Source organism: Perissodus microlepis, chromosome 23 (assembly GCF_051167445.1).
Source record: "Perissodus microlepis isolate ML-2025 ecotype Zambia chromosome 23, ASM5116744v1, whole genome shotgun sequence".
Taxonomy (NCBI): domain Eukaryota; kingdom Metazoa; phylum Chordata; class Actinopteri; order Cichliformes; family Cichlidae; genus Perissodus; species Perissodus microlepis.
In genome coordinates this window covers 32264197-32286903 of record NC_140482.1, presented here as the reverse complement: position 1 = coordinate 32286903, position 22707 = coordinate 32264197, and the positions used below count along the sequence as shown (strand labels likewise).

The following is a 22707-nucleotide window of genomic DNA, read 5'->3' as shown; positions in this document are numbered from 1 at the left end:
ATTAACGATGGTGCACTGATGCTGCACCTGTTAGCTGAGCCAGCCGAGACTTACGGTAGGCGGAGAATGTTGAGGTAAATTCGCAGGCTCGTGTCTTTTGAGTGCAAATAACACTATTCATGACAACACAAAGTCAGTTCAATTCAATTCAATTCAATTCAATTTTATTTATATAGCGCCAAATCACAACAAAAGTCGCCTCAAGGCGCTTCATAGATACAGAGAAAAACCCAACAATCATATGACCCCCTATGAGCAAGCACTTTGGCGACAGTGGGAAGGAAAAACTCCCTTTTAACAGGAAGAAACCTCCGGCAGAACCAGGCTCAGGGAGGGGCGGCCATCTGCTGCGACCGGTTGAAGTTCAGGTTCCCAGTCTGTCCGGTTAGAAAGCACAAACCACTGCGAGTTCTGTTCAGCTGCTTTGGTGCAAATGAAACAGACGACAGGATCTCTAGATGATTCTTCTTCCTCCCTACTCATTTTTCTCAGGTTTTGCTTTTTGTTGGTGTCCTTTTCGATACTGGCAGGAAGAGATGGTCTCAGAAAGGTACATCCATGCGTGTCTTCACACCAAGGTTTGCTGTGAGCGTCTGTCACAGAAGGACCGGTATCTGCTCCTCTGTGTGGGAGGAACTGGAGGAGCGCCAACATGTTTCTGACTAATCTGTCAAAAGGAGACTCCATGAGGGTGGCATAAAATCCCAGCAACACTTCTCACAAACACGTCTTCCCGGTTTATTCCGTAGCTGTCGACCTTAAACTAATCGAGCACAAATTCCCGCTCTAACCTGAATCCTAAACTCTATCCTTAACCCCGAAACAGGCCTTTGAAGGTGAAGTGATGACCCTCAATCACATGTTCTAACACTACATTGGTCCTCATAAGCACACCCACCCACCCACACATACTTTTAACTGTTTGTTTCATTTTGTATTGCCTCTTACATGGTGACTGCTTTGAAAAAGTAGACTAGTATCTGCTTTTTAGTTCTTTTCATCATTTCATGTTTGAATTAAAATGAAATTCTTTTATTGGCAGTTGTTAGCCTGTCAGCTGAATGAGTCCTTGAAACAACCAAGCACACCCACCAGCAACTTAACCAGCACATCACACAGAGACAACCTATTAATGTCTGTGATAATGTTTAGAATGTAAAATCGAGTGTTTTTAAAGAAGGGGAATCTCATTTGCTTCTGCCGTGTCCTGTTTTACAGTAAAACCTGTGGATGTCACAAGTTCGTGTTTGAATTCCTAAAAAACAAATTGTATAACCAAGGAAGGAAGGTCATGACTGCTGCATTCAAGTCAGCACAAACGTTTCCCACTCAGCAGAATGAGTTGGGTTCAGTCCAGAGCAGCAATGTCAGTCCTAACAGAGCGGAGCACGTGATCTGCCACTGCACGAGGGTAAAAATACAGACGCGAAGCTTCCTTCGGCCTTACGAATAATAAAGTCATTAAACACGACAGGCAATGAGTCAGAATAGTGATAATAATTTATTTATTCAGAGTCTTTGGCAGTGGAGAACAAACACCGAGGCTGAATTAATGAGAACATTTTCACGTGACGTTCGGTTTTTATCTGCGGTGGAGTGAAAGTGTGAAGGCTTCTGACATGTGTTGAAACAGACGAACAGATGGGCGTTTACGGCGTTAAATGAAATGAAGTATCCCGCCAGATTTATGACACTCTGACACAATTAGCATGTATGTTAGCAATGCTCCAGTCTGGTATACATGTGTGGCCTGAACTGTGTTACAAAAAGCATAGAAAAAGCAACAAAATTACAAAAAAGAAACTCATTTAGTGAAGAGGGAGCAAACTACTTCACGCGGCAGTTTGCACGCTCTCCCATATTCACATCCCATTGGCATCTGCTACCAACTGTCAAGTGCAACTCTGTAGTTCATATAATGAAGGGCAAAGAGGTACAAATACTTTCCATTTCAGTACGATACTCCGCTTTATCCTTTTTGTTCTTGTACAACTCGGGTTTTTTGTAGATCTGAGAGTCTCTCTAGATTAGAAAGAAGCTCAAACACTCTTTACACCCAAAACATTGGGCAGGTAAGGCAATTCAGCATTTGCAGAGGACTTGATAAAACCAAGTACTGGAACCAATCAGAATGCACAAAATGATGCATTCGTCACACAGCTCGCAATATGGAGAAGAACACACACACGCACACACATACACACACACACACACACACAAGGCAGACGTAGCTGTCTGACAAGGGAAACCGAAGGCATCACAGCTTCTGTCAATTATTAATATCATTCAGAATACTGTTAGAGGTCCATTCATTCATTCTTTCACTGCTCCATCTTCTGTCTCTGCATTCAGCACTCTTGTATTAGGAGAAAGGTAAAGCTTGAGCTACATGTACGTCACAAGACATAAAGGAGTTCATTCAATATCAGAATACTGTTGGAGGTCAGGAGGTTGGTGCTCCCAATACATGTGCAAAAAATATCTGTTGTAGTAAAGAGTTCAGGCCACTTGGGGTCACTGTTTCACTCTGTCACAGGCATTAGCAGTTTAATCCACATCCACGTTAAGGCTGGGCGAGGAATGGCACAGTTCGGGATGAGAGGGAAAGTCTGAAAGCCCGGAGGGTTCCACCCTGGATCCCAGAGAGCTCCTCATCCATTTATATGTCCACCCTCCGTCGTGTCTCGCCCTGGGTTAGTGGTGACACGGCAGGGTCACAACGTGACTTTGCTGAGTCTAAGCGAGAGGCTCGAGCGGTGCTGGGTCCGCGGGAGCGTGGAACTACATCGGCTACGCAGCTGCACGGGCCGGCCTGCCGAGCCCCGCACCCGCAGCAGGAAGTCAAAGTTTGCCGACGTGTTCATGGCGTAAAAAACGTTAGCGTTGTCTGGAATCACCAGTTCTGAAAGAAATTAAGAGCAGGATAAGAACCAGGTAAATTTTACAACCGGTGATACCATCTTCACAACAGTACAGAGGGCAGTGTGGTTCACAAAGCCTGAAAACAGCTGATTAGTGTAAAAAATAAATTAAAATTCTGACGTGCAAATCTTAAAGAATTGAGTTTTTATATGACTACTGCTAGCGAGCAATGTTAGCTTACGGTTAGCTTACTGTTAGCTTACTGTTCCCAAAGATTTTAAAGTCGATGTTTTACCTCTCTCCTCCGAGATGACCTGCACCAGCTCGTATCCTTCCTCCGGCTCCACCTCCAGGTTGTGCTTTGCCATTGCTCTAGCGATTACAGCTGGGGTCTTATCCTGATTGGTCAGCTGTTTGTGGGACAGATTAGATTAAGTTAGCTTTAACATAAACTGTGAAAATGTAAATCTTTAGCAGAAGCGTCAGTATTTATTCACCAGTATGCTCTTGTACAGATTCCCGTTGCCGTGTTCCAGACTGACTCTTATGATGCAGGCGTCCTGGGCCTGGGTGTTATAGGCGAGAGTCTGACTCGGAGAAGACAGGGGTGTGAGGGAGATGGAGCGTCGGTGCATACAGGAAGGCCCGGGGAAGGAGGGAGATGTAGGAATCACGGAGACGCTGGCTGTGGAGGAGTTTGTGTCCATAGAGTGGAGTGAAGTGCAGGAGGATGATTCTGATAGCTGGGGGTCACGATGAAAAACAACAATTAATTTCATTTTTCATTAAAATTATTATTAAGATTCATTATCATCTGACACAACTCCAACATTTACTTCATTTTGCATCTTGTGTCAAAAGAGTTAAATGTAGCTTATACGCTCGCCGGCCACTTGGCTCACTACACCTATTTAACCGTCCAATCACGTGGCAGTAACCCAGCAGATTTAGCCATGCAGACAAAGTCCAGACAACCCGCTGAAGTTCAAACATCAGAACGAGGAAGAGTCATGATTTAAGAGACTTTGACTGTGGCGTGGTATCTGGTGACAGACACACTGCTCTCAATATTTCAGAAATATCTGATGTGCTGGGACTTTCCCACACAAACATCTGCTTCAAGCTGAAGAAAGGCCACAGGAACTCCACTCATTACAGCCAAGGTCTGCGGAAGAGCATCTCTGAATACACAATAGGTCCATGCTTGTTGTAGCAGATGGGCTACAGCAGCAGAAGACCACACTTGCGCCAATCCTGTCCGCTAAGAACAGGAGACTGAGGCTGCAGTTCATACAGGGTCAGAATTAGGGCGCGAGGGAACGGGAGAGTCACGGATGCAGCAGCTGTGTGATGAACTGCGCGTTCATATCAACGCGGAACAAAATCTGAATAATGTTTCCAGCGCCGTGTTGAATCTATGCCATGAAGAACTGCACCAGTTCTGAAGGAAAATGCGTACCTAATGAAGTGGCCAGTGAATGCTCAAAAATTAGAACATTTGTTAATTCTCATGTGCAACTTTATACGTGTAAAAATGTTAATCTAATAAAAAATTTAAATGGAATTGACTCGTTTTTAATAAAGTTGTGTACTTTTTTAGTGCACAGCACTTCCTACCGGTGGCTTTGTCACCCACCTTGTTTTGCTGGGAGTCGGAGGTGTGAGTCGGGGTGGCGAGTCCCTCGCTGTCCGACGGACTGCCGGAGTCACTGGAGGACACGCTGACCGAGTCCATGCTCTCTCCGGAGCTGCCAGTAGGGGGCGAGCGTGGCGTCTCTCTGATTGGAGAACTGGCCGAATTACTGTCTGTTCCAAGAAAAAGCCTGAACAGAAAATGAAGCGAGCTGTTAGATGATAAAACATTAAAAAGTCCCTGCAGTTTCATTTCCTCATTCTACTCTGGACTTCACTTCAAATTTAAAAACAGCACTCGTCTTTATTAGCTTCGAAAAATGTCTCCTTTCTTAATGCACTTACAAGCTGAGCCTCTTCACCATGCTTTTCCGAGGTTTGGTTAAAGTCGGACTGCCGTCACCGAGACCTTCAATCTCACAAGACAAGGCATAGCTGCAAGAAAGAGTATTAACAGTGAACCTTCAACCTTCAAGTGGATGGTGGTTTCAAGAATAGCAGTGAGACAAAAAAAAAAAGCGCTCAGAGAGAAAAACAACATGTAGAACAGATCAGTAGGAACTAAAGAAATGACAAAATCAGCAGGGAGAGATGATAAGAAAAGACAGAACAAAGCTGCTCTGGTGTATTTGTGGGGGAACAATGGATCCAGCAGACCATGACTCATGCACTAATTTGCTTATTATCACATGGATAACGGTGCAATGAAAATAAAAAAGGTATTCAGAGTAGAGTGTACCTTTCCTCCTCGCTGAGCTGAGGCTGGCCCTTAAACCAGCGCAGGAAAGCTGGGTCTGCAGTCAGACAGTAGCTGTTACAGGCCGACTGGAGCAGCTTGATCTGAGCGATCACCTCAAACTCCTGCAGAGGCACAAAGAAGGTTGCTCAGAGTAAACACCACATGAGTAACTGTAATCATGTCAAAGGAGGCAGACTAAAGACTCACCCTGCGTCTCTTCTCAAAGTTGATCAGACCACCCTGCAGAAGACACAAAGAGCACCCCGTCAGAGCCGAGACATCACGCGCCAGCGACCGCTTACGCAAACAGCGTTAGGCGGACAGCTCCACAAACGCACCGACAAAATTCCTCACGCACTTATTGAAACGTAGGCCCGTTTCTGACAGACTTTCAAATGTTCAAACACTCGCACACACGATCAGCAGGTGCTCTTACCTCCACTAGGTCAGGCAGGGCCGTATCCAGCATGGTCAGGTCGGTGAGGAAAGTCCCCAGGTACGGTATCGTTCCCTGCATCGCTCCCTGTGGAGGAACGGTTCGATTATTCCGTGGGATGTTGCAGTAAAGTCACATCTTTATTTACACTTTGTTCTCTGCAGATGGCGATGATAATAACAATGGGAGCGTGGCACGTGGAGTAAGCAGAGCTGTGTGGCTTCACGATCTGCACAGGCTAGCAGTCAGTGTAGAGTACACCGCTTTGTTTGGTGTTTGTTTCTAAAGCTCTTGTCAGCCAGCATTTGTCTTACCATTTCCTTCTGCAGCTGGAGCCTCTTATGGGTGCGTTTCTGGTGCTCTTTGGCACAGCTCTCGAGACTGGCAAACTTTGACGTGCCTTCCTGTGGGGCAAACAAAAAAATGGCTCCAATTCTGGTTCCAACCATGCGGCGAACGAGCAATTTTGGGATTTCGAGTAACGGATGGTTACTAAGCATTCCTAAACTGGATCAGATATGAAATGAACACACTCACCCTCATCAGTAGCTCTCTGCTGGTCAGGTAGTTGTTATGGTCCGAGAAAATGTCGGAGAGCTCCTCGAATGTCTGCACGCTGTCTCTGCAACAAGCGCAGATTCGCGTCAGCTAACGTGATGTGACATGGCAGGAAAACACGCGTGCAAAACACACCGAAGAATCTGCGAGATCTCGTTACTATCAAAACCAGCTGAGATCATCTGCAGAGCCGAGAGTTCGGAGGCTTACTTGTGCACGCAGGCCCACACTCTCTTCAGTCTGTACAGAGGGTTGGACTGAAGTGCCGACACAATGGCTCGCAGAGATGAGAAGTTCTTCCGTATTCGGCACTCCTGTTAAAAGACGATCACAAGTCAGATGACATTCTTACTGATTCCAAGCGTTCGTGAGCGAGTCTGTCTCTTCGGCCGACCTGCGCGATGTCTATCCAGCGCTGGATGACCCGTGCTCTGACGTGAGGCCTGAGCTGTCTGTGCTTCAGCACTGTGTTGACCACGCAGGCCGCGACAGCATTGAACTGCGTAATGGTGGCACGGATGGTGGGAGCGCTGTGCTTGTTGTCCTTCTTGTCCCTCTGAGACCAGACAGAGCCCAGACAATGATGGGGTACAACCTTTTTAAACAGCACCTAAAGCACCACCAAGAAAAGCCCCCCCAAAGAGTACGATGTTAGTGAGGCGACGCAGAAGAAACGGGATGTAACCTTTCCCTCCTGTTTCCACATCATTTCCCTCCACTTACCGCATCCATGTAGGTCAGCTGCTCGGCCACCAGGTCGGCGTCAAACGACAGGAAGTCCTCCTGGACCTCAATCTCCGCTTCATCCTCTTCCCCCAGGCTATATGAATGGTTGCTGTGGAAACCAGCTGAAAATAAACAAAACAGGCACAGGAAATAAACGACACATCTGAGATAACGCATCGTTTCTCAGCGACGGAGGAAGACATTTTAAAGGAGACCTGCTATGCTTTTTCCCTTGAATACAGGAGGCAGTGATGTGAGCCGTTCTCAGTGTAAACACTGAATCCTCGTTAAATATGGTCAAAGTTTACAATACTGACGTCAGCATAATCTGCATGATATCACAGAGAGGCAATACTCATAATATGAACTCCACCCCACCCAACTGCTCTTCAAATCCTCTGTTTGTGAGGGGTAGCCAATCAGAGGGAAGTTAGCTTAAAGGCAGGGGCTTAATGGCTGCTTGAAGGCCCAGCACAAGGTAAAGAAGGAATTTTAAAATTGTGAGCCATGCAAAGCTTAAAAAGATAAATAAATAAAAAGAAAATAGTGGTACCATCAGTGTCATCCATGCCGGCCTGAGCCTGCAGCTGTTCCAGCAGACCCTCTGCCTTTCTGAGAGCCTCTGAGCCTGGCAGAGCCTTGCGCAGGTAGTCCATCACCCTGTGGAGACAGGGGTAGTCTGGAGGCTCCTGGAAGTCTTCGGGACACTGATCAAGCCAGGCACGCAGGATCGAAGCCAAGGTGCTGTGGAGAGAGCCGGGAAACCTTTTAGAGAGATGGAAATACAGGTGAGCGGGAACACTGATGCGCACATCACACTGCAGCTCACTTTCTGATGGCGCCGGTGGTTTCAGAGCCGTGGCATCTGTCAGCGCCTTGCTCGTTTTCTTCCATGCTTCCATATCTGTCACAGAAAATAAGAAGACGACGCGTTTTAAAAATCGCCACAACAAACAGGCAGAGTATTATTTTTCAGTTCGGATCGTGTCATTTCAGCCTACTTGTCGAGCAGCAGCTGCAGTACGGTTTGCGTGCACGCGAAGGCTCTGTAGGTGGAGAGGAAGATGGACGTGTAGGTGAGGTCGTTGTCTCCGAACGCCGTGAGCAAAGTCTCCACCAGTCGCTCCAGCGTTCCAGCACGGATACTTCGGATTTTGCAGGTCTCCAGCTGGCTCACCGTGTGGCCGGGAGGCAGGCGATCCCCTTCCGCCTAAACAAGAAGCATGCGAATTATGACAAATTTAAGCAAAAACCACCAGAAACTTATTCTACAGCCGTGGGTAAGTCTACCGCAGGGACAGGGTGAATCATAACAAATCCACAAATGTTTCTTTAACTTGTCACCCATCTGCCTTATACATTTTTAAACTGTTGCATTTCTGCAATTGGCTGGTGCTTGTAATGCTTTCACCAATACATTTACGTAAAGGGTCGAGAGGAACTCTGAAAGAAATGGAAACAAACAACGAGGGCTCGAAACATCAGGGGGATGAAAGAAACAGTACGGTGACCTATATTTAATTTGAATTTCTCCAGATGTGTCCGACTATTGTGTCTACAGGGAAAACAGAACGGGTGGTTGCAAAACAGCCAGGGAGAGAGAGAGAAGAGAGAGTAAGGGGTGGCACAAGACCCAGAGAGAGAGAGAGACCTTGGTGAAGTTAGCACGCTACAACAGGAAACGCTCCAATCTGCTTTTAATCACAGCGAAGCCCCTCCTCCACCATCCCTCCAGACAGAGAGGAGGATGGCGGCACAGTCGACTTCTCCCCTCCGATAACAGCTCGGAGCACACAAAAAGTCTGATTATTTATCTGTCCGAGGCGATCCACGGCACAGCCACAATGAGCACAACTGCACACACACACACACACGCCTCAAACTGTGCAGACTGGAGCTGCTTTTGTTCTCGTACAGCTGACTGTTTATAGTAAATATACTCATCTCATTGGGAGCTCGCTCTTTGTTCTGCACAAAACACCCATGTTGTTTTAATTAGCTCTAATTGGGCTTACACCACTGTCAATACATCCAGGCAGTGTTGGAGGCTCGCAGCCGATATCAGATTCTTCTTTATGCGCCAGCTCTCATCCCTTATGTCAGCCACACAGTTCCAAAGAAGCTAACAAACACAATATCCTGAAGATCCTTTAGCATTTTCTGGGAAAACTCACCAGAGAAACGATGAAACTAAGAGAAACAATGCTCCTAATTGCCCCGTCTGTGCAGTATAATGATGCACTGCATAACATCTTATTACGGAGACATAAACAGCTCTGTGGAGGAAACGGCAATGCCTTATATTCACTGAAAAAATGCACAACTGTGGGAAACTGTGTCACACCAGCATTCTGCAAAACAGGGGAACGTGCGGGCTTTGTTGGCAGCTCGGAAAGTCAGGAAATCACATGCTTTGGCTAAACGGTTCAGCTCTGGTGAAGCTGTTCGTTTTCAGCAGGCAGCTCAAAGGTGTTGTCTCCACTGGGAGATTTATAGCTCGAACGTTAAAACAATAGGAGCCTCGGTGGAGCACAATGCCAAGAGAAGACAATACAGATTAGGTTTGCCATTTTTAAGGTCAGCAGTCTGAACACAGATAACTGGACTGCTTTAAACAAAAAAAGCCATCTGGACACGATAAAATCTAATCCGGACATTGTTTGCTTTAAAAACATTCACTTTTTTCCCTCTACAGCAGCTGAGAGTGCAGAAAGGAGGTTTTAACTGTTAGAGTCTGAACTTTTAACGTTTGAAGGTTTGGAGCTCAGCTCCTCGTCAGGGCCTACTCACCCCCAGCCATCTCGCTCCCTTGTTGGCCGCCTGCTGAATCTGGACCCTCTTCAGTGTCACGTTGTAGACTGCTCCGTCCTCTACTTCCTCCCCCCAGTCCTGCACTGAGCTCTGAAAGAAGATATCGGTGGAAATATTAGAAAGATCGACACAGACGCGCTGCAGAGCTGACCAACACAAGTCTAACTTCAGTAGTTTAACAAGAAAGGAAAGTGATTTTTGTGTATGAGAAAAGCAGAGGGAATGGAAAAAACGCACACACAAACAACTCCAGTGCTTAAAAAACTAAGAAGAAGAAGTGAAGTGCAGTAAAACATCAAGAATGACCAACTCCCCAACCCCCATCCCTGCAGCCTGCCAGGCCTCCCTCCCTCCTCCTCTCTGTCTCTACTCCCTCTTTTATTCCCAATCCATCTCTTTCATGATGTCTTGGTGTCTCTGGAGCTGAAGTCAGAGCTGGACAGCTTTACCCGAGCTCACCCAAGTTGTAGATAAGAGCCAGAATGGGCCAAGTCCAGAATAAACACCTCCACAGTAATATTTACATTGCTTTTTCCCCCCTCTATGAACATATGAGTTTGTCGGTTTGTCTGCTTCTACAAGTCAGCGGCGCTTGATTACAAATCAGTGTTGCAACCACACCGAGACTAAAAGGATCCACCGAGTCGAATGTGCTGCGTCTGCTGCTGGTTGTAAATCAATGACGGCAGCAGAGTGCATAAACAAACAGAGGGAGCAGAGAGGAATCAAAACCCCAAACTGCTGCTCAGATAGAGCATCCAAACAGAGGCCGAGGCCGGCTCAGACACCAACACATGGAGACGGAGACGAAAACAGAAGGAGCGGACAGCCATCGAAGGATAGGGCGCCCATAAACAGCACACAGGCAAAATCTCAGCCAAGTCCTCACACAAAGGCAACGGACGCCAAGATTACTCGTCCCCATAAAGTCCACACAGACGGGCCGCTGGCAAAGAGATCAAGGGCCAAACTCACCATTAGCAAGTTCAATGGTCAGTCCTGGAGACCAGTGGTGCTCAGCCATTACTCGGCAGTGTTTGGATTCGAACAGAAACACGTGAGGGGCAGATATTCAAAGAAAGTCAAAAACAAAAAGACGTGATTTTAACCGACTCTGACAGATGAAACCAGCCAGCGCGCCTGCGTTTACTGCAAGTCAGAGGATCTGAAACATGTCTGCACGCCCGTCCCATGCTGCTGTTCTCCATCTTGTCCTATGGTCAGCAACATGTTTCTCTCCCTTTCTCTTTTTTGGCTGCTGCCCGCTGGCTGGCACAGAGACAGATAAATACATCAGTGTATGAGTCATGCAGTCCACACACTCCCAAAACAATAGCGGGAGGTCCCTGTGCTGGCTGGCCGGGCTGCTGAGTTCACAGTCTGCACACACAGACTGCTTTCTGAAAGCTGGACAGATTTTTTTTTTAAAAAAGCTACACTCTCTTTGTGTATCAAGTTTGCTTTTTGTTGTTGTTTTCCCAATGCAAATGCAAATGAAAGCAGGCAGTAACATAAGTAAATAAGTTATCCAAGCATCCAAAAAACAGAGTTCACAGAGAGCAGGAGGTGAGCTCTTTACACCGCACTACCTGGGATTCTTCAAAAATCTGCACACAGACGACAAACATTACTCTCTCTCTGCAAATAATTCTAATCTGCACATCAGCCCATCAGCTGGTTGGGAAGAATAACGGAGATAAGGAGAGTGGCGCTGATCTGTTCGCCTGGACCCAGCTGCACGGGCTGTGATGGCCCCGGGGCCTCGCCTGTTGTTCCCCCTCTGCTTTTTGCTGTGGAGCCCAGAAAAAACCCACGAAGAAGTTTGGATCTGCAGCATCAGGTGAGGACATTACTCAGCATTATCCACTGAACCGAACTCCTCCACGTACAGGTTCGAGCTCACCGCGACATCTTTACGCAGCAGTAAAAACAACCCTCACCACCACCCCTGCCCTCTCCCCCTCACTCAGTTATCCGCTACTTTCCCAAGCCTACAAACACTCACCCCCAACCCCCCTTTTCCACTCTAACCCCCCCCGGACCACAAACAACAGACACTGCGAGTCTGCGCTTGGATTTTTACCATCTTAGTTTTCCAGGCGAACTTCATAGTGAGCGCTTCTCTCATGATCTGAAGGCAGCATCAGAGATCGACGTTTCTCCCGCACGTACACAAGAAGATGCGCTCCTTTCAAAATAAACTGCGATCCGCAAACGTTCACTGCGCTCTTTTCCAAACTCCAAGCCCTCCTCTGTCAACAGGCGCTCGACTCTCCGCTGAATGAGCAGACTCCTCCTCCCTGCACTCGCAACAGCCCCATTTAAACTCCTCCCCCGAGCTCTTTCTCCAACTTCCATCAGACTGACATCAGTTTGCGCACGCACACGCAGGGCTGGGACTCGAGCGTGCAAAATATTCCACATGCATAAATGTCCTTCCTCCGAAATTCATAAAAACATTGACTCAAAAAAGAATAATAACGTGTTTGTAGTATAACCCGGTTATAACCCGTGTTTCATTCATTAATCACCAATAACGCTCATTTGTTTTATAGTCATTTTCATTCATTGCTGTTTGTTTTTTAAAGAAACTATATTTTAGGCTCTACCGTCGTATAGTAAACTTTTTTTTTTTAAATACATTTTTAATTTAATGTATAATTTATGGTGGTGTGTGTGTGTGTGTGTGTGGGGGGGGGGGGATTAAATTAAACTGCCTAATCACTTAAATTTTCCTTTCAATCCTGTTTGTCCTCATTAAGTGAAAATTCATCCAGAATATCCAACTCGCGGCTGCTGAGAGAGAACGTGAAGCTTCTCAGGCAGGCAATCCAACTTTATTTATAAAGCACTTTAAAACAGGACCAAAGTGCTCTACAGTAAATAACTTAAGAACAATAGATAAAACGAAGCAGCAAAAAACAAACAAAAAAACACATAATACATAAAAATTAAAACAGCCCTATATTAGAAAAAACAACAACAACATACAATCAGCTTAAAAAACCAACATCTCACAGGGTGTCAAAGAAGAGGACTGTCTAATCTCTAAAGGCAGATCGTTCCACAGTTTGGGAGCTGCTAAAGCAAAAGCACAATCTCCTCTAAGTTTACGCTCAGGGTGTATAAGGCTGTAGCAGCTCACAGAGATAAGATTGGGCTAGGCCATGGAGGGCTTTAAAAGCAAATAAAATAATTTTATTGAATTGAAATGAATCCTAAAAGGAAGGGGCAGCCAGTGAAGTGAAGCTAAAATAGGGAAATGTGCTCAAACTTTCAAGTGACAGTTAAAAGATGAGCTGCAGCAGTTTGCATCCTCTGTAGATAAGTAAAGCATGAAGCACTGACCCTAATATAAAGTGCATTACAGTAATCCAGCCGACTGCTAACAAAGACCATAAATAATTCACTCAAAGTTTATTTTTTAACACCGGTTATGGTGGATTTGGGTTTTTTGCGGTTTTTTGCAGTTTTTTGCGGTTTGTTGCGGTCAGTGTGGATATCCTGTACTCTAACACATTCAGGGTTTTCTTTGGTTGATGATGAAACACACCAGCTTTATGGATACAGTTCACTGGTCCGATTACGAACATAAGCACCACCCATGTGGAGAAAAAGTGAAAACACTTTCCTTTATGCTTTGAATTACCCATGAAAATGGCAATTTTCCCATTTTCATCCTAATTGGAGTCATAATTCTTAATCAAATGGGACACTTTAATAAGCAAATCATTGCAGGAGAATGGAGAAAGGTATAAAACTATAATTTCCTTTCCATATGGGCAGTTAAAATGAAGATTATTGCTATAATGCATTAACATACAGATGTTGTTTAAGAGGATGAAGTGATGGACTGTAGGCCCTTCTTGTATGAAGCAGCTGCAGCCTCGCAGTCCCTGCGTGGGACAATACAAGGAAGGCTTCAGATGGCGTCACCGCTACTGTGCATTGTCAGTAACCGGAGAGGAGAACAGGCCGAGTGTGTGAGAATGGATAACTCTGTTCCACTGTGTCTACACACGTACTCAAACAGCCCACTTTTGTGAATAAACAGGAGGATGTGAATCGAGTGGCTGCGTTGTGAGGGCTCTTTTGGTGTATTGTAAACAAATATGAAAAAATGAGCCACCTGTGACTCATTTACATGCGCTAAAATGCTAAATTGGTGATCCAATAGTCACAAGGCCTTATCCAGAGGGGACACTGGAAGCCTTATGATGCTAACTGTCTTCTGAAGCAGTGGGAGGTAGATCTGTGGTTGTCCCCTTTTCAAAATTGTGTGTTTTTTGTGTGTAGATGCGTAATCACCCAACCCACCTCCCTGGCTCCCAAACGTCACCCTCTTCGTCACTGGCTCCCACTGTCGTCCACGGTGCACCCCACTCACAGACACACACACAACACTGAACTGTAGCTCCACCCAGCTTTGCCAGGAGTACAACTGAGTTGGTGGTTCTCCATGTGCGGTAACCGCACAGGATCGGCTTTTCTTCTAGCTGAGTCTTCATCGTGCTGCACATCTGGCTGCTGTCCAGTTCCCAGGCCAAGCTGCTGTCCACTCCAGTCTTAGGAACTCTGGGAAGCCCAGAGTGCCAGTGGGAAGGTTGTGACCCCACACGACCTCTAGCTCAGCCCCTTGGGGATTGGAGTGTTGGTCTCACAGTGGGAGTGATGTCATCCCTCAGTGTAAACAAGACGTCTGATGAGCGTGACAGCTGCCGCTCTGTCTGATGGACGAGTCGATGAGCGTGCTCATCTTTCAGTTTGCTTCTGTTGGGCCCATTAAAGTCTGCTCTGAGCTCTAAAGTAGATTTAGACTGCAGATTTCAGTAAATTCAGAGCTGCTTCTGGTTTCAGTCAATCCCAGCTCTGAAGGACAAATCCAAGAGGAAACAACAGCCTGACATTTGGGAAAATCCACCTTCTGTAAGAAGGTACACCAGATTCGAGCCAGCAGGTCAGCTGACTTTAAAGAATGAAATGAACCTTATCGCACTTTCAATTAATTCATGAACCACAGACTGTAAATAAAAGATGAACTTCCAGGACTGAAAGTAGAGCTGCAATCTTTAGAAAGGCCAGCAGGGGGCAACTCATCTGTCTGCAAAAAAGAAGTCCAATTGTAGAAGCAAAACAAACAAACACTGAGCTGACCCGTGATCTCAGTAAACTCTGTCCTGATTGGTTTATGGTCTTGGTCAGCTGCTGGGTTGAAATATTATTAATTTGTGTCCATTTTGTAAATTATGGTCCAGAAAAGAGTCAATCATGTGAAGTATGTCTCAGAGTAGATCAAAACAGACCGTTTGTTTTATATGTTATAATATTAGGAAAATATAGTTGGATGAAACAAAGGTTCTTTTAATCGTGCACAGCGGTGCATGGTGCATCTTATTTGCTTCATTCATTATTAAATATAGTAAATCAGAATTAAATTCTGTGGACGAGAGGTGCAATACTGTAACACAATGCTACAGGGTAAATACGTCATTATACACTGTATAAAAAAACTGTTTTTCCATCCTTGCATGTATACGCGTGCACAGCTCCGTAAATCTAACTCAGCTTCATGCATCTCTCTAGAAACCCAAAGTTTATCATGTTTCTCTGTCTGAACAATGCACACTAAACTCCGACAGTGTTGTCCAGGCAAATCCTCATTCCAAGTTTTCCGCTCTGTTGAAAAACTAATGATGTAATTACACTTAGGAAAGCCCTTGACAAGGGAAGGCCATTTTTTGAATAATGGATTACAGCCATTATTGGGCTTCCCGAGTACTCTCTTCCCTTTGTTCCTTGGTCAGAATAGCTACAGCAGAGACAGAGAGGGGACAAAAACAGGAGGAGCACCGCTTGCACTGTTATTACACCGCAGCAGGGAAAAAAACGCACATTCCAGGAAATCTCCCGCTTCCTGCCTCCAGCCTCCAGCCTCTCGACTCCACCGAGGCTGGTGTCCTCATACCTGACTGGCTGTGGAGCCACTCTGTCCTGGAGAATGGTCATAAAGGAAAGGAAAGGAGGGGAAAGGAAAGGATAGGAAAGGAGAGGGGATGTGATTTAGTACTTAACATGAACAGATTACGTGAGAGACTCACGTCAGCTAGGAATGTCAGCACAGAAAAAACAGAAACCGCTAACACACGGGACAAAATTAGGAGGGTCTTGGGTGGCATGTGCAACGTCTCTGTGTTTACACGTTAGATAAGAAGGTCATGTATCAGAGAAAGTGTAGTACACTTTGGAGATTAACTTGAAAGCGCACTATCTGTGCTGTGAGAGGGAGAGACCGAGGCAGGCGGGGGAAGAGTTCACGGCACAGTCAGAAACCGAGAAGATCCACACTTGTGGAAAGACAGGCGCGATACAGCTGGACCAGCTCATGCTGGCATGCAGAGAGAAAGTCATTCCGTCATGTAGGCCGGAAAGAGACGTCCCTCTCTTCCTCCCGCGTAAACAGCAGAGAGGAGATTCATCGCAGTGAGAGGAGTATCAGCTGTGATCCTGCCGTGGAAAGTCTCTGCGTCAAGTCCAAAAATTTGCGAGGATTTTTCCCGGTACTGCATCGGAACCAGATGTTGCTTAGAATGTCGTCCATTTCTCTTTTGCGCGCACAGTCTCTTAATCACACTTGCCTTTCACTGTGTGTTTGTGTGTGGTTGGTGGGTTTGTGTTTGTGTTTCCAAAGCATGCTTCCCAGCAGAGGGCAGAGTTCATAAACTGCTGTGTTTATCCAGAGTCAGCAGAGGCTCAAGTCACCCCGGGGCAGAGGGAAAAAAACACAAGAGGGCTGGATTTATGGGTCAGGATGATCTGCTATAACTTCATAAAAAGCTGAAATGACAGAATCAAAGCAGCTTAAATGGGTCGTTTAGGAGCAATGAAGCAGTGGCAATGCCCCCAGTCAGCACATGTGTTCATGTGACGGGGTTTTAATGATGTGACACATCAGCAGGAGATGTTCAGGGAATCCAGCAAAAACAATAGATAATAGGCATAAAGACGGTCAGGTCATCTCTCATGAAAACACACAGCTGCACGCAGCTTTTCTTCTGTTTCTCCCTCACTCAGCTCAGCCTTTGTTCAGACGGCCACATTAAACGCTCCTCTCCTCGCTCCTTCCCACTCTCCCCTCCTCTGATGTCACGTCTCTGCTCCCCTCAGATCTATTGTCCCGGCTGTTGTTGAGCTAGCTCTCTCTTTCTCTCTCTGCCTCTGGACGGGTGACATCATTAGTTTCCAGTAAAGTCCAGAGCTGCAGACAAGAGACCCCCCACACCTCCACCTCCTCCTCCACGCTTCACATACAAACCAAACTAATACAGCTTTCAGCTAAAACTGTTTTTCAGTCCAGGCGTCTTGTTATCATCAAAGCTACCAAATAATGTTTAACGAATGCAAAATTTGGGGGCACATGGTTTTTCTCAGCCTGCATACGGGCTCAGTTGGACCGTTACACAGAAGCTGGATAATCCGATTTCTGGTGACTCAGATACCATGATGCTTGTTAAGGTGATTTCAGGTGTCTCTGTGTTTAAAAGAGTAAGAGAAGTCACGGTAAACCCTCCCCTGTGTAGCCCCCAACTGTGACCACCCCCTCCCAGATCTAAGCCCTGCTAAGCCCTGAATGAATCGGTCTGGACTGGCTTGGTTGGGCTGTCTGACCCTCTGCTAATGAGAGCAGGACCATCTGTTGCTCAGCCAATAATACATGCGACTCTGAAGGCATCACATGTGCAAAACAAAGCAACACAAACACACCAAAGTGCAGCAGCCAACAAACCAAAACGACAGCAGCGTGCTGTTTCCACTTGTTTTTTATGCACTTCCCTGTAGCAACAAAAACACACTCCTTGTATTTCATTTCTGCTGCTCAGATTAATTCTGAGCATTATTATGCACATCCACGGGTTTTTTCATAGGAAATGAAACTGCAGGAGATGCACAAAAAGCAAACATTAGCTGCTCCGAGGCACAGAAACAGGGCATTTACGCCACCGGTGATACTATACCATTGACTGAAATGTAGCAAGATGTTTACTCTGCCAGAGAGCGAACACTGTGAAAACCATGGTTCCTTAGCATATAGTTTTCATGTTATTTATTATCCACTGTAAGGTCAGCACAGTTATTGCAGTCAGTAATCTGCTGGTATAAAGTCTGTGAGTGCTGGCCAATCATATTAGAGCTGGAAACCAACAACCCCCAGCTTTACTAAAACTGGGTACACACACACACACACACACACACACACACACAATGCCAGCTTGATCCCAGTCACGGGTCCTGCTAATGCTGCATGTCCTGCCTGAGCGGGAAAAGGAGTAGAGAATTTTGTGTGTGTTTAACACACTCACACACACACACACACGCCAGGTATTCATATCTTGTGGGGACATCTAATTGACGTAATTTTCTTAGCCCCTTACCTTAACCCTAACCATGAAAAATTAATTCCTAACCCTAACCCTTACTCTAAATCTAACCGTAACCCAATTGTAACCCTGTCACTAAAACCACATTTTGAGTCTCAAGAATGTTTTCATACATATGAATACACACACACACACACACACACACACACCGCTGCCAAAGCATTGAAAACAAACTAAATGAAAGCCGGTGCTGCCTCATATTAACCCACTTTTAGCACAGCAGTCAGCACCGTGCACTCTTACAGCTACCATATGGTGTGATGAGTTTCTGCCCCAGTTGAGCAGGCTGCTCCTGGGGTGTTGTTGCCCTGGGATGGACATTTGGGTGACAGAAGCAATGCCTTTGGTATTGACTTTTCACACGAGTCCTATTGTGTGACTTAATTAGGTCGAAGTTAACAATACGGACCTCTACAGAGCTGCAGGCGACTAGACAACTTGACTCGCAGCACGTGTAAACAACATTCGTCGTGGCTGACTGACTGAAAACGGCGACCGGGGCCTGCATTTAGGAGAAAAGAGAAGTCCGGCAGTGTAGTGTCAGAAAGTTACTGAACTGTGCTGCTGAAGAGGATATGGTCCTGTTTTTGTGTAAATTCAGAAAGAAAGAGGTCAAAAGGCATAAAAACTAGTTTCATCCGGACGAACAAATCACCTAAATGTCGAAATCATTGTCAAGTCATCAAAACAAATGACAAGTAAGAGGCAGAACTGGAAGACTGGAAATACTGAGACGTCACAGAGCATCAGCACTAAACGTGCACTTCTCTCTCCAAAGAAGTCGAGAAAGAGGAAGCAGGAGCGCTAACTCAGCTTTCTGCCTTTCTTTCAATGGAAAACACAGCATCATCAAAACTGCCTGCTCTTGTTTTTCCTGTATAAAGTCACTTCTGTGTTTCCAGCTTATGGCCAGCTGAGGTTATTGAACTGCCCTGCAGGTTACTGTAAGCCATCCGCTGATATTCCCAGTGCCGGAGCTCTTATTGATGGACCTGCTGCTTAATTAAACTGCCTAATCAGTGAGTAAGAGGAGGGTGCAAAGGACACTACAGACCGCAAAATGAAGACAACATTTCTATCGAGTCCTTCATTCCTACTTGCCACTAACCCTCCAATGTTGAATTTTATGTAACAAAAAACATGCATTTTATTATCGAGTTCATTTTTTTATGTGCACATTCCAGTCGTAAGTTTAACTGTCAGTGAACCTTTGATACTGACTGCCTCCTCAGCACTCCTCCCTCATCTGAACTGTGGACCTGACAGCTGTCTGCAACAGGCTGATCACTGCAGTCACTAACTTTATGACTGATATGGTTTCATAACCATGTGTAACTGGGTACAAAGCAAACTAAGAATAGAAGCACTCGGTGCAGGTTATCCTACATGACTAAAAGGAATTTCTTGGAGTTGCTGCAAGTAGCTGCACCACAAATACTTTTCTTTACCTTACATAATTTTATGGAAAAGACTATTCCAAGTATGTGGACAATCGCAGCTCTGTAAAAACAGTCAAACAGATAAGCATCTGACAGCAGAGCTGATGTATGTAACCTGAGCGTTCAGAGGAGGTCTGTGGGCTAACCTCCAGCATCCTTACCCCTTCAAACAATCGCAGGAAACAGTGCCGTGTGATGGGGCAACATGACAGCCAGGATGTCAGACAGGCACTGAGGAGGATGGTCTTCAGGCACCACTGTGTCACACTCGTCTCCTCTGAATGTGAATAATAACTACAAATACATCACTGCACTGTGTTAGATGCTCAGTTTACCAATAAAAGAGCAATCACAGTGAATCCAGCAGAACCGTGTGTTTCCCTCCTCGTGTTCTTTTTCCTTTGCAAAACCTAAATCTGCAGAACCAACGCTGCTACTAGCAGCTAATGCAGCCTCCCATAGACATGTGGACTTGCTCAAGAGAAGAAGAAAGAGAACGCTGCGCTAATTTTAAAAGAACGACGTTACCCACCCCTGCACAATTCTGGGCCCACACACAATTAGCATCCTTCTCCGCTAAGCATGGCAGAGATTCCTGCGAACTGAGTCAGCTGACTTCCTGCCTGCTCTCTGCACACACAAATGGAATAAAAGAAATCATATGGCTCTTTTTACACTTTCCAAATCTAATCGGACTAAATAGAAGAAATCATGATAGCAAAAAGAGTAATTTCATACAGTTTGTTTACAATCGCAAAAATGTTTCCACGAATTTCTTCTCCAGTGACTGTGATGGGTTTTGAATTGCTCATTGGATCAGATTCCAGCACTTGTTGAATGCTGTAGCAACAAATGTTTGGCCCCTCCACCACTCAGTGATCTTCCTAGCAGCTTGGATTGAACTCTTGTGTACTTTTTTTTCATAAACTCTTAAACAGACAGGAAACGGACAGAAACCCTCTGAGGAGTCAGCATCTGATGTGCTTACATAGCATCCTCGGGTTCTCAGACTGAGCCTCGCAGTCCCGACGTTCACTTTTAAATTTGTAGGTGTCATCGCGGTGGCTTTGTCGATCTTTAATATACTGTTTCTGTTCTTACACCCAGATTTTTTTCAGTTGTCAGAGTTTTAGTTTTCAAACGTCTGCACGTCTCTCTGCTTTTCAAACTTTTAACTGCTCGTCCTTTATCTTCATGGAGTTATTAAGTTTCAGTTATTTTGCAATAAATATATTTTACGTTAAAAAAATCCTGCTTCTGGGAGATTTTATTCTTTCTTCCTCTTATTGTTTTTGTTAAAGGACGCTTCATTGGGTTGGTTTTCAGACCTCGGTTTCTCTCCTCTACAAGCCAATAAGTGCCTATGCGCTGTCTGAAAACACCAAACATACTTTCACTTCAGCATTAATACCACAAGTAAGTGTGTGCATCAAAAAAATAGCCACAGCTTAGCTGGAATAAGCCGCTGCTAATTTTCTGGCAGTCACGCTGTTTTGGGAAATGAGAAACACCAAAGATGAATAAAAATAGAGCTGAATAAATTTAACAAAAGCAAAATCCAACGCATTATGGCTCCTGTTAACTTAACATTTAGCAAGACACACTCACAGAACGACCAGTAAGGGGTCGTTAGAATGAATGAGAATTACTGCGTTTCATAAGAGGTCAGCCGGACACCCGTCTGTGTCACCAAAGGTTACCGTCGTGTTTGCGTTATTTCACTATGAGCTGTCAGATTATTGCATAAAACTTACTCAAGTAGAGGCCAAATAGAGGAATCATATGACAGACGGCAAAACATTAACCAAGCGATTTCTTAGTTTAATATATGGAGAAAACTAAAGGTGTGTTTCATGTGGTTTTTGTTGTGTAGACAGCTGGATGCAGGATGTGTACATGTTAGCTGTCCCTGTGTAACATCTGCAGATTTTCCTTCCCTATGCTTCTCCTCAACTTTCTCAAGATCACCATCCGACAAACAGAAGTGGCAAACATCACCCGTATCTTTGCTCCTCAGTGCGTATCTTTAATGTTTATAATTCCAAGCTTCTTTTCTCAGTGTCTTTTTTTTCTCTCTACTCTGGCTCCCAAACTTTTCCATTTACATTTCCAAAAACCCAGCATTTGACAGCACACACACACACACACACATACTTCAGCACCTCACACATTCCCAAACAACAGAAGGCCTTCATACGAAGGCCAGCAGCTGCCAGATTGTTTAAGGAGACTGGAAATATCTGTTCTTCCCAGAAATACAAATAGATTTCGTGCAAACAAAAGAGTTGATAGATATGATTATTCTCTGACTGACCCAGTGTCGCGGGCTGCTCTCCGGGGAGCGAGGCTGGTACCTCTGCAGGGCAACCCCTCCCTCCCCCTCCAGTAGTAAGGTGCAGTCCAGGTCGGGGTAGTGGTGATGGTAGGAGCCTGTAGGCCAGGGTAGGAAGGTGGCCAGAGGGTAGTGAGAGATCATGCTGATCGCCTGCATCAGCGGCAGGGGTGACGAGGATAGCAGATCATACTCTAGCTTGGACGGCAGGGTGGATGGAAACGTCTGCGTCTGCGGCCTTTACGAACTGTGACGAGGTGGAGGGTTTCCTTCAGGATGAACTTATGTCAGATTTGCCCTCCTCTCTTCTCAGTAAGGTTGCAGACTGGTCTTGGCTTCAGCTCAGAGGTGTGACTGATGAGAAATGCCCACTCAAGTTGTCCACCTCAGTCTTCTCCCTTCCTGTTTCTTCTGTTTTTTTCCTCCCCTCTCAGCGCTCAAGGAACTCCGTTTGCCAACAGCTCTCAGCCACATGAGTGATTAAAGTCTATTGTCTCTCTCTCTCTTTCTTTCCTTGCCCCTTACATTCATCAGAGCTAAAAGGGGAGGAGTTATGACCTAGTGGCCCTGCCCCCCTCCTACGAAAACTACACACTAAAAGCAGAAAAGGACAGTGAAGATAGAGACTTAAAGTGTGTCTAACATATTGGTCCTGAGGACTCTCCAAAGTTTGCTCAATAAATCCTCAGAGTTTTGAGAAATGACCGTGTTTTTCTCTAAGCTTAAAATCTTCCTTT

General features: G+C 45.5%; 1 protein-coding gene across 3 annotated transcripts; it reads right to left on the bottom strand.

Moving 5' to 3' along the window:
• Positions 1-1488: 1488 nt before the first annotated feature.
• On the bottom strand, positions 1489-22440 carry rgl1 (ral guanine nucleotide dissociation stimulator-like 1). 3 transcript variants are annotated; one of them, XM_084921804.1, is made up of 18 exons: positions 21953-22440; positions 9744-9854; positions 7955-8163; positions 7783-7857; positions 7507-7697; positions 6951-7075; positions 6622-6837; positions 6438-6541; positions 6207-6291; positions 5984-6073; positions 5670-5756; positions 5441-5473; positions 5234-5355; positions 4840-4929; positions 4499-4685; positions 3360-3605; positions 3158-3272; positions 1489-2902 (listed from the first exon to the last, which is right to left on the bottom strand). In XM_084921804.1, the coding sequence occupies exons 1-18, from the start codon at positions 22127-22129 to the stop codon at positions 2715-2717; spliced, it is 2451 nt and encodes an 816-aa protein (XP_084777930.1). In that variant the 5' UTR covers positions 22130-22440; the 3' UTR covers positions 1489-2714. The 3 variants fall into 3 exon arrangements, with proteins under 3 accessions (XP_084777930.1, XP_084777931.1, XP_084777932.1); XM_084921805.1 differs by lacking the exon at positions 21953-22440 and adding an exon at positions 11848-12067; XM_084921806.1 differs by lacking the exon at positions 21953-22440 and adding an exon at positions 10740-11690.
• Between the last annotated feature and the right edge of the window lie 267 nt (positions 22441-22707).

Bases quoted from the DNA above. Each gene is read 5' to 3' on its own strand.
- rgl1 (XM_084921804.1), bottom strand. From the start codon at position 22,129: ATGCAGGCGATCAGCATGATCTCTCACTACCCTCTGGCCACCTTCCTA. The intron at 7,076-7,506 runs GTACCACTATTT...GTTTATTTTCAG, and splicing joins CGGCATGGATGACACTGATG to CTGGTTTCCACAGCAACCAT. The intron at 6,838-6,950 runs GTAAGTGGAGGG...GTGGTGCTTTAG, and splicing joins AGCTGACCTACATGGATGCG to GTGCTGTTTAAAAAGGTTGT.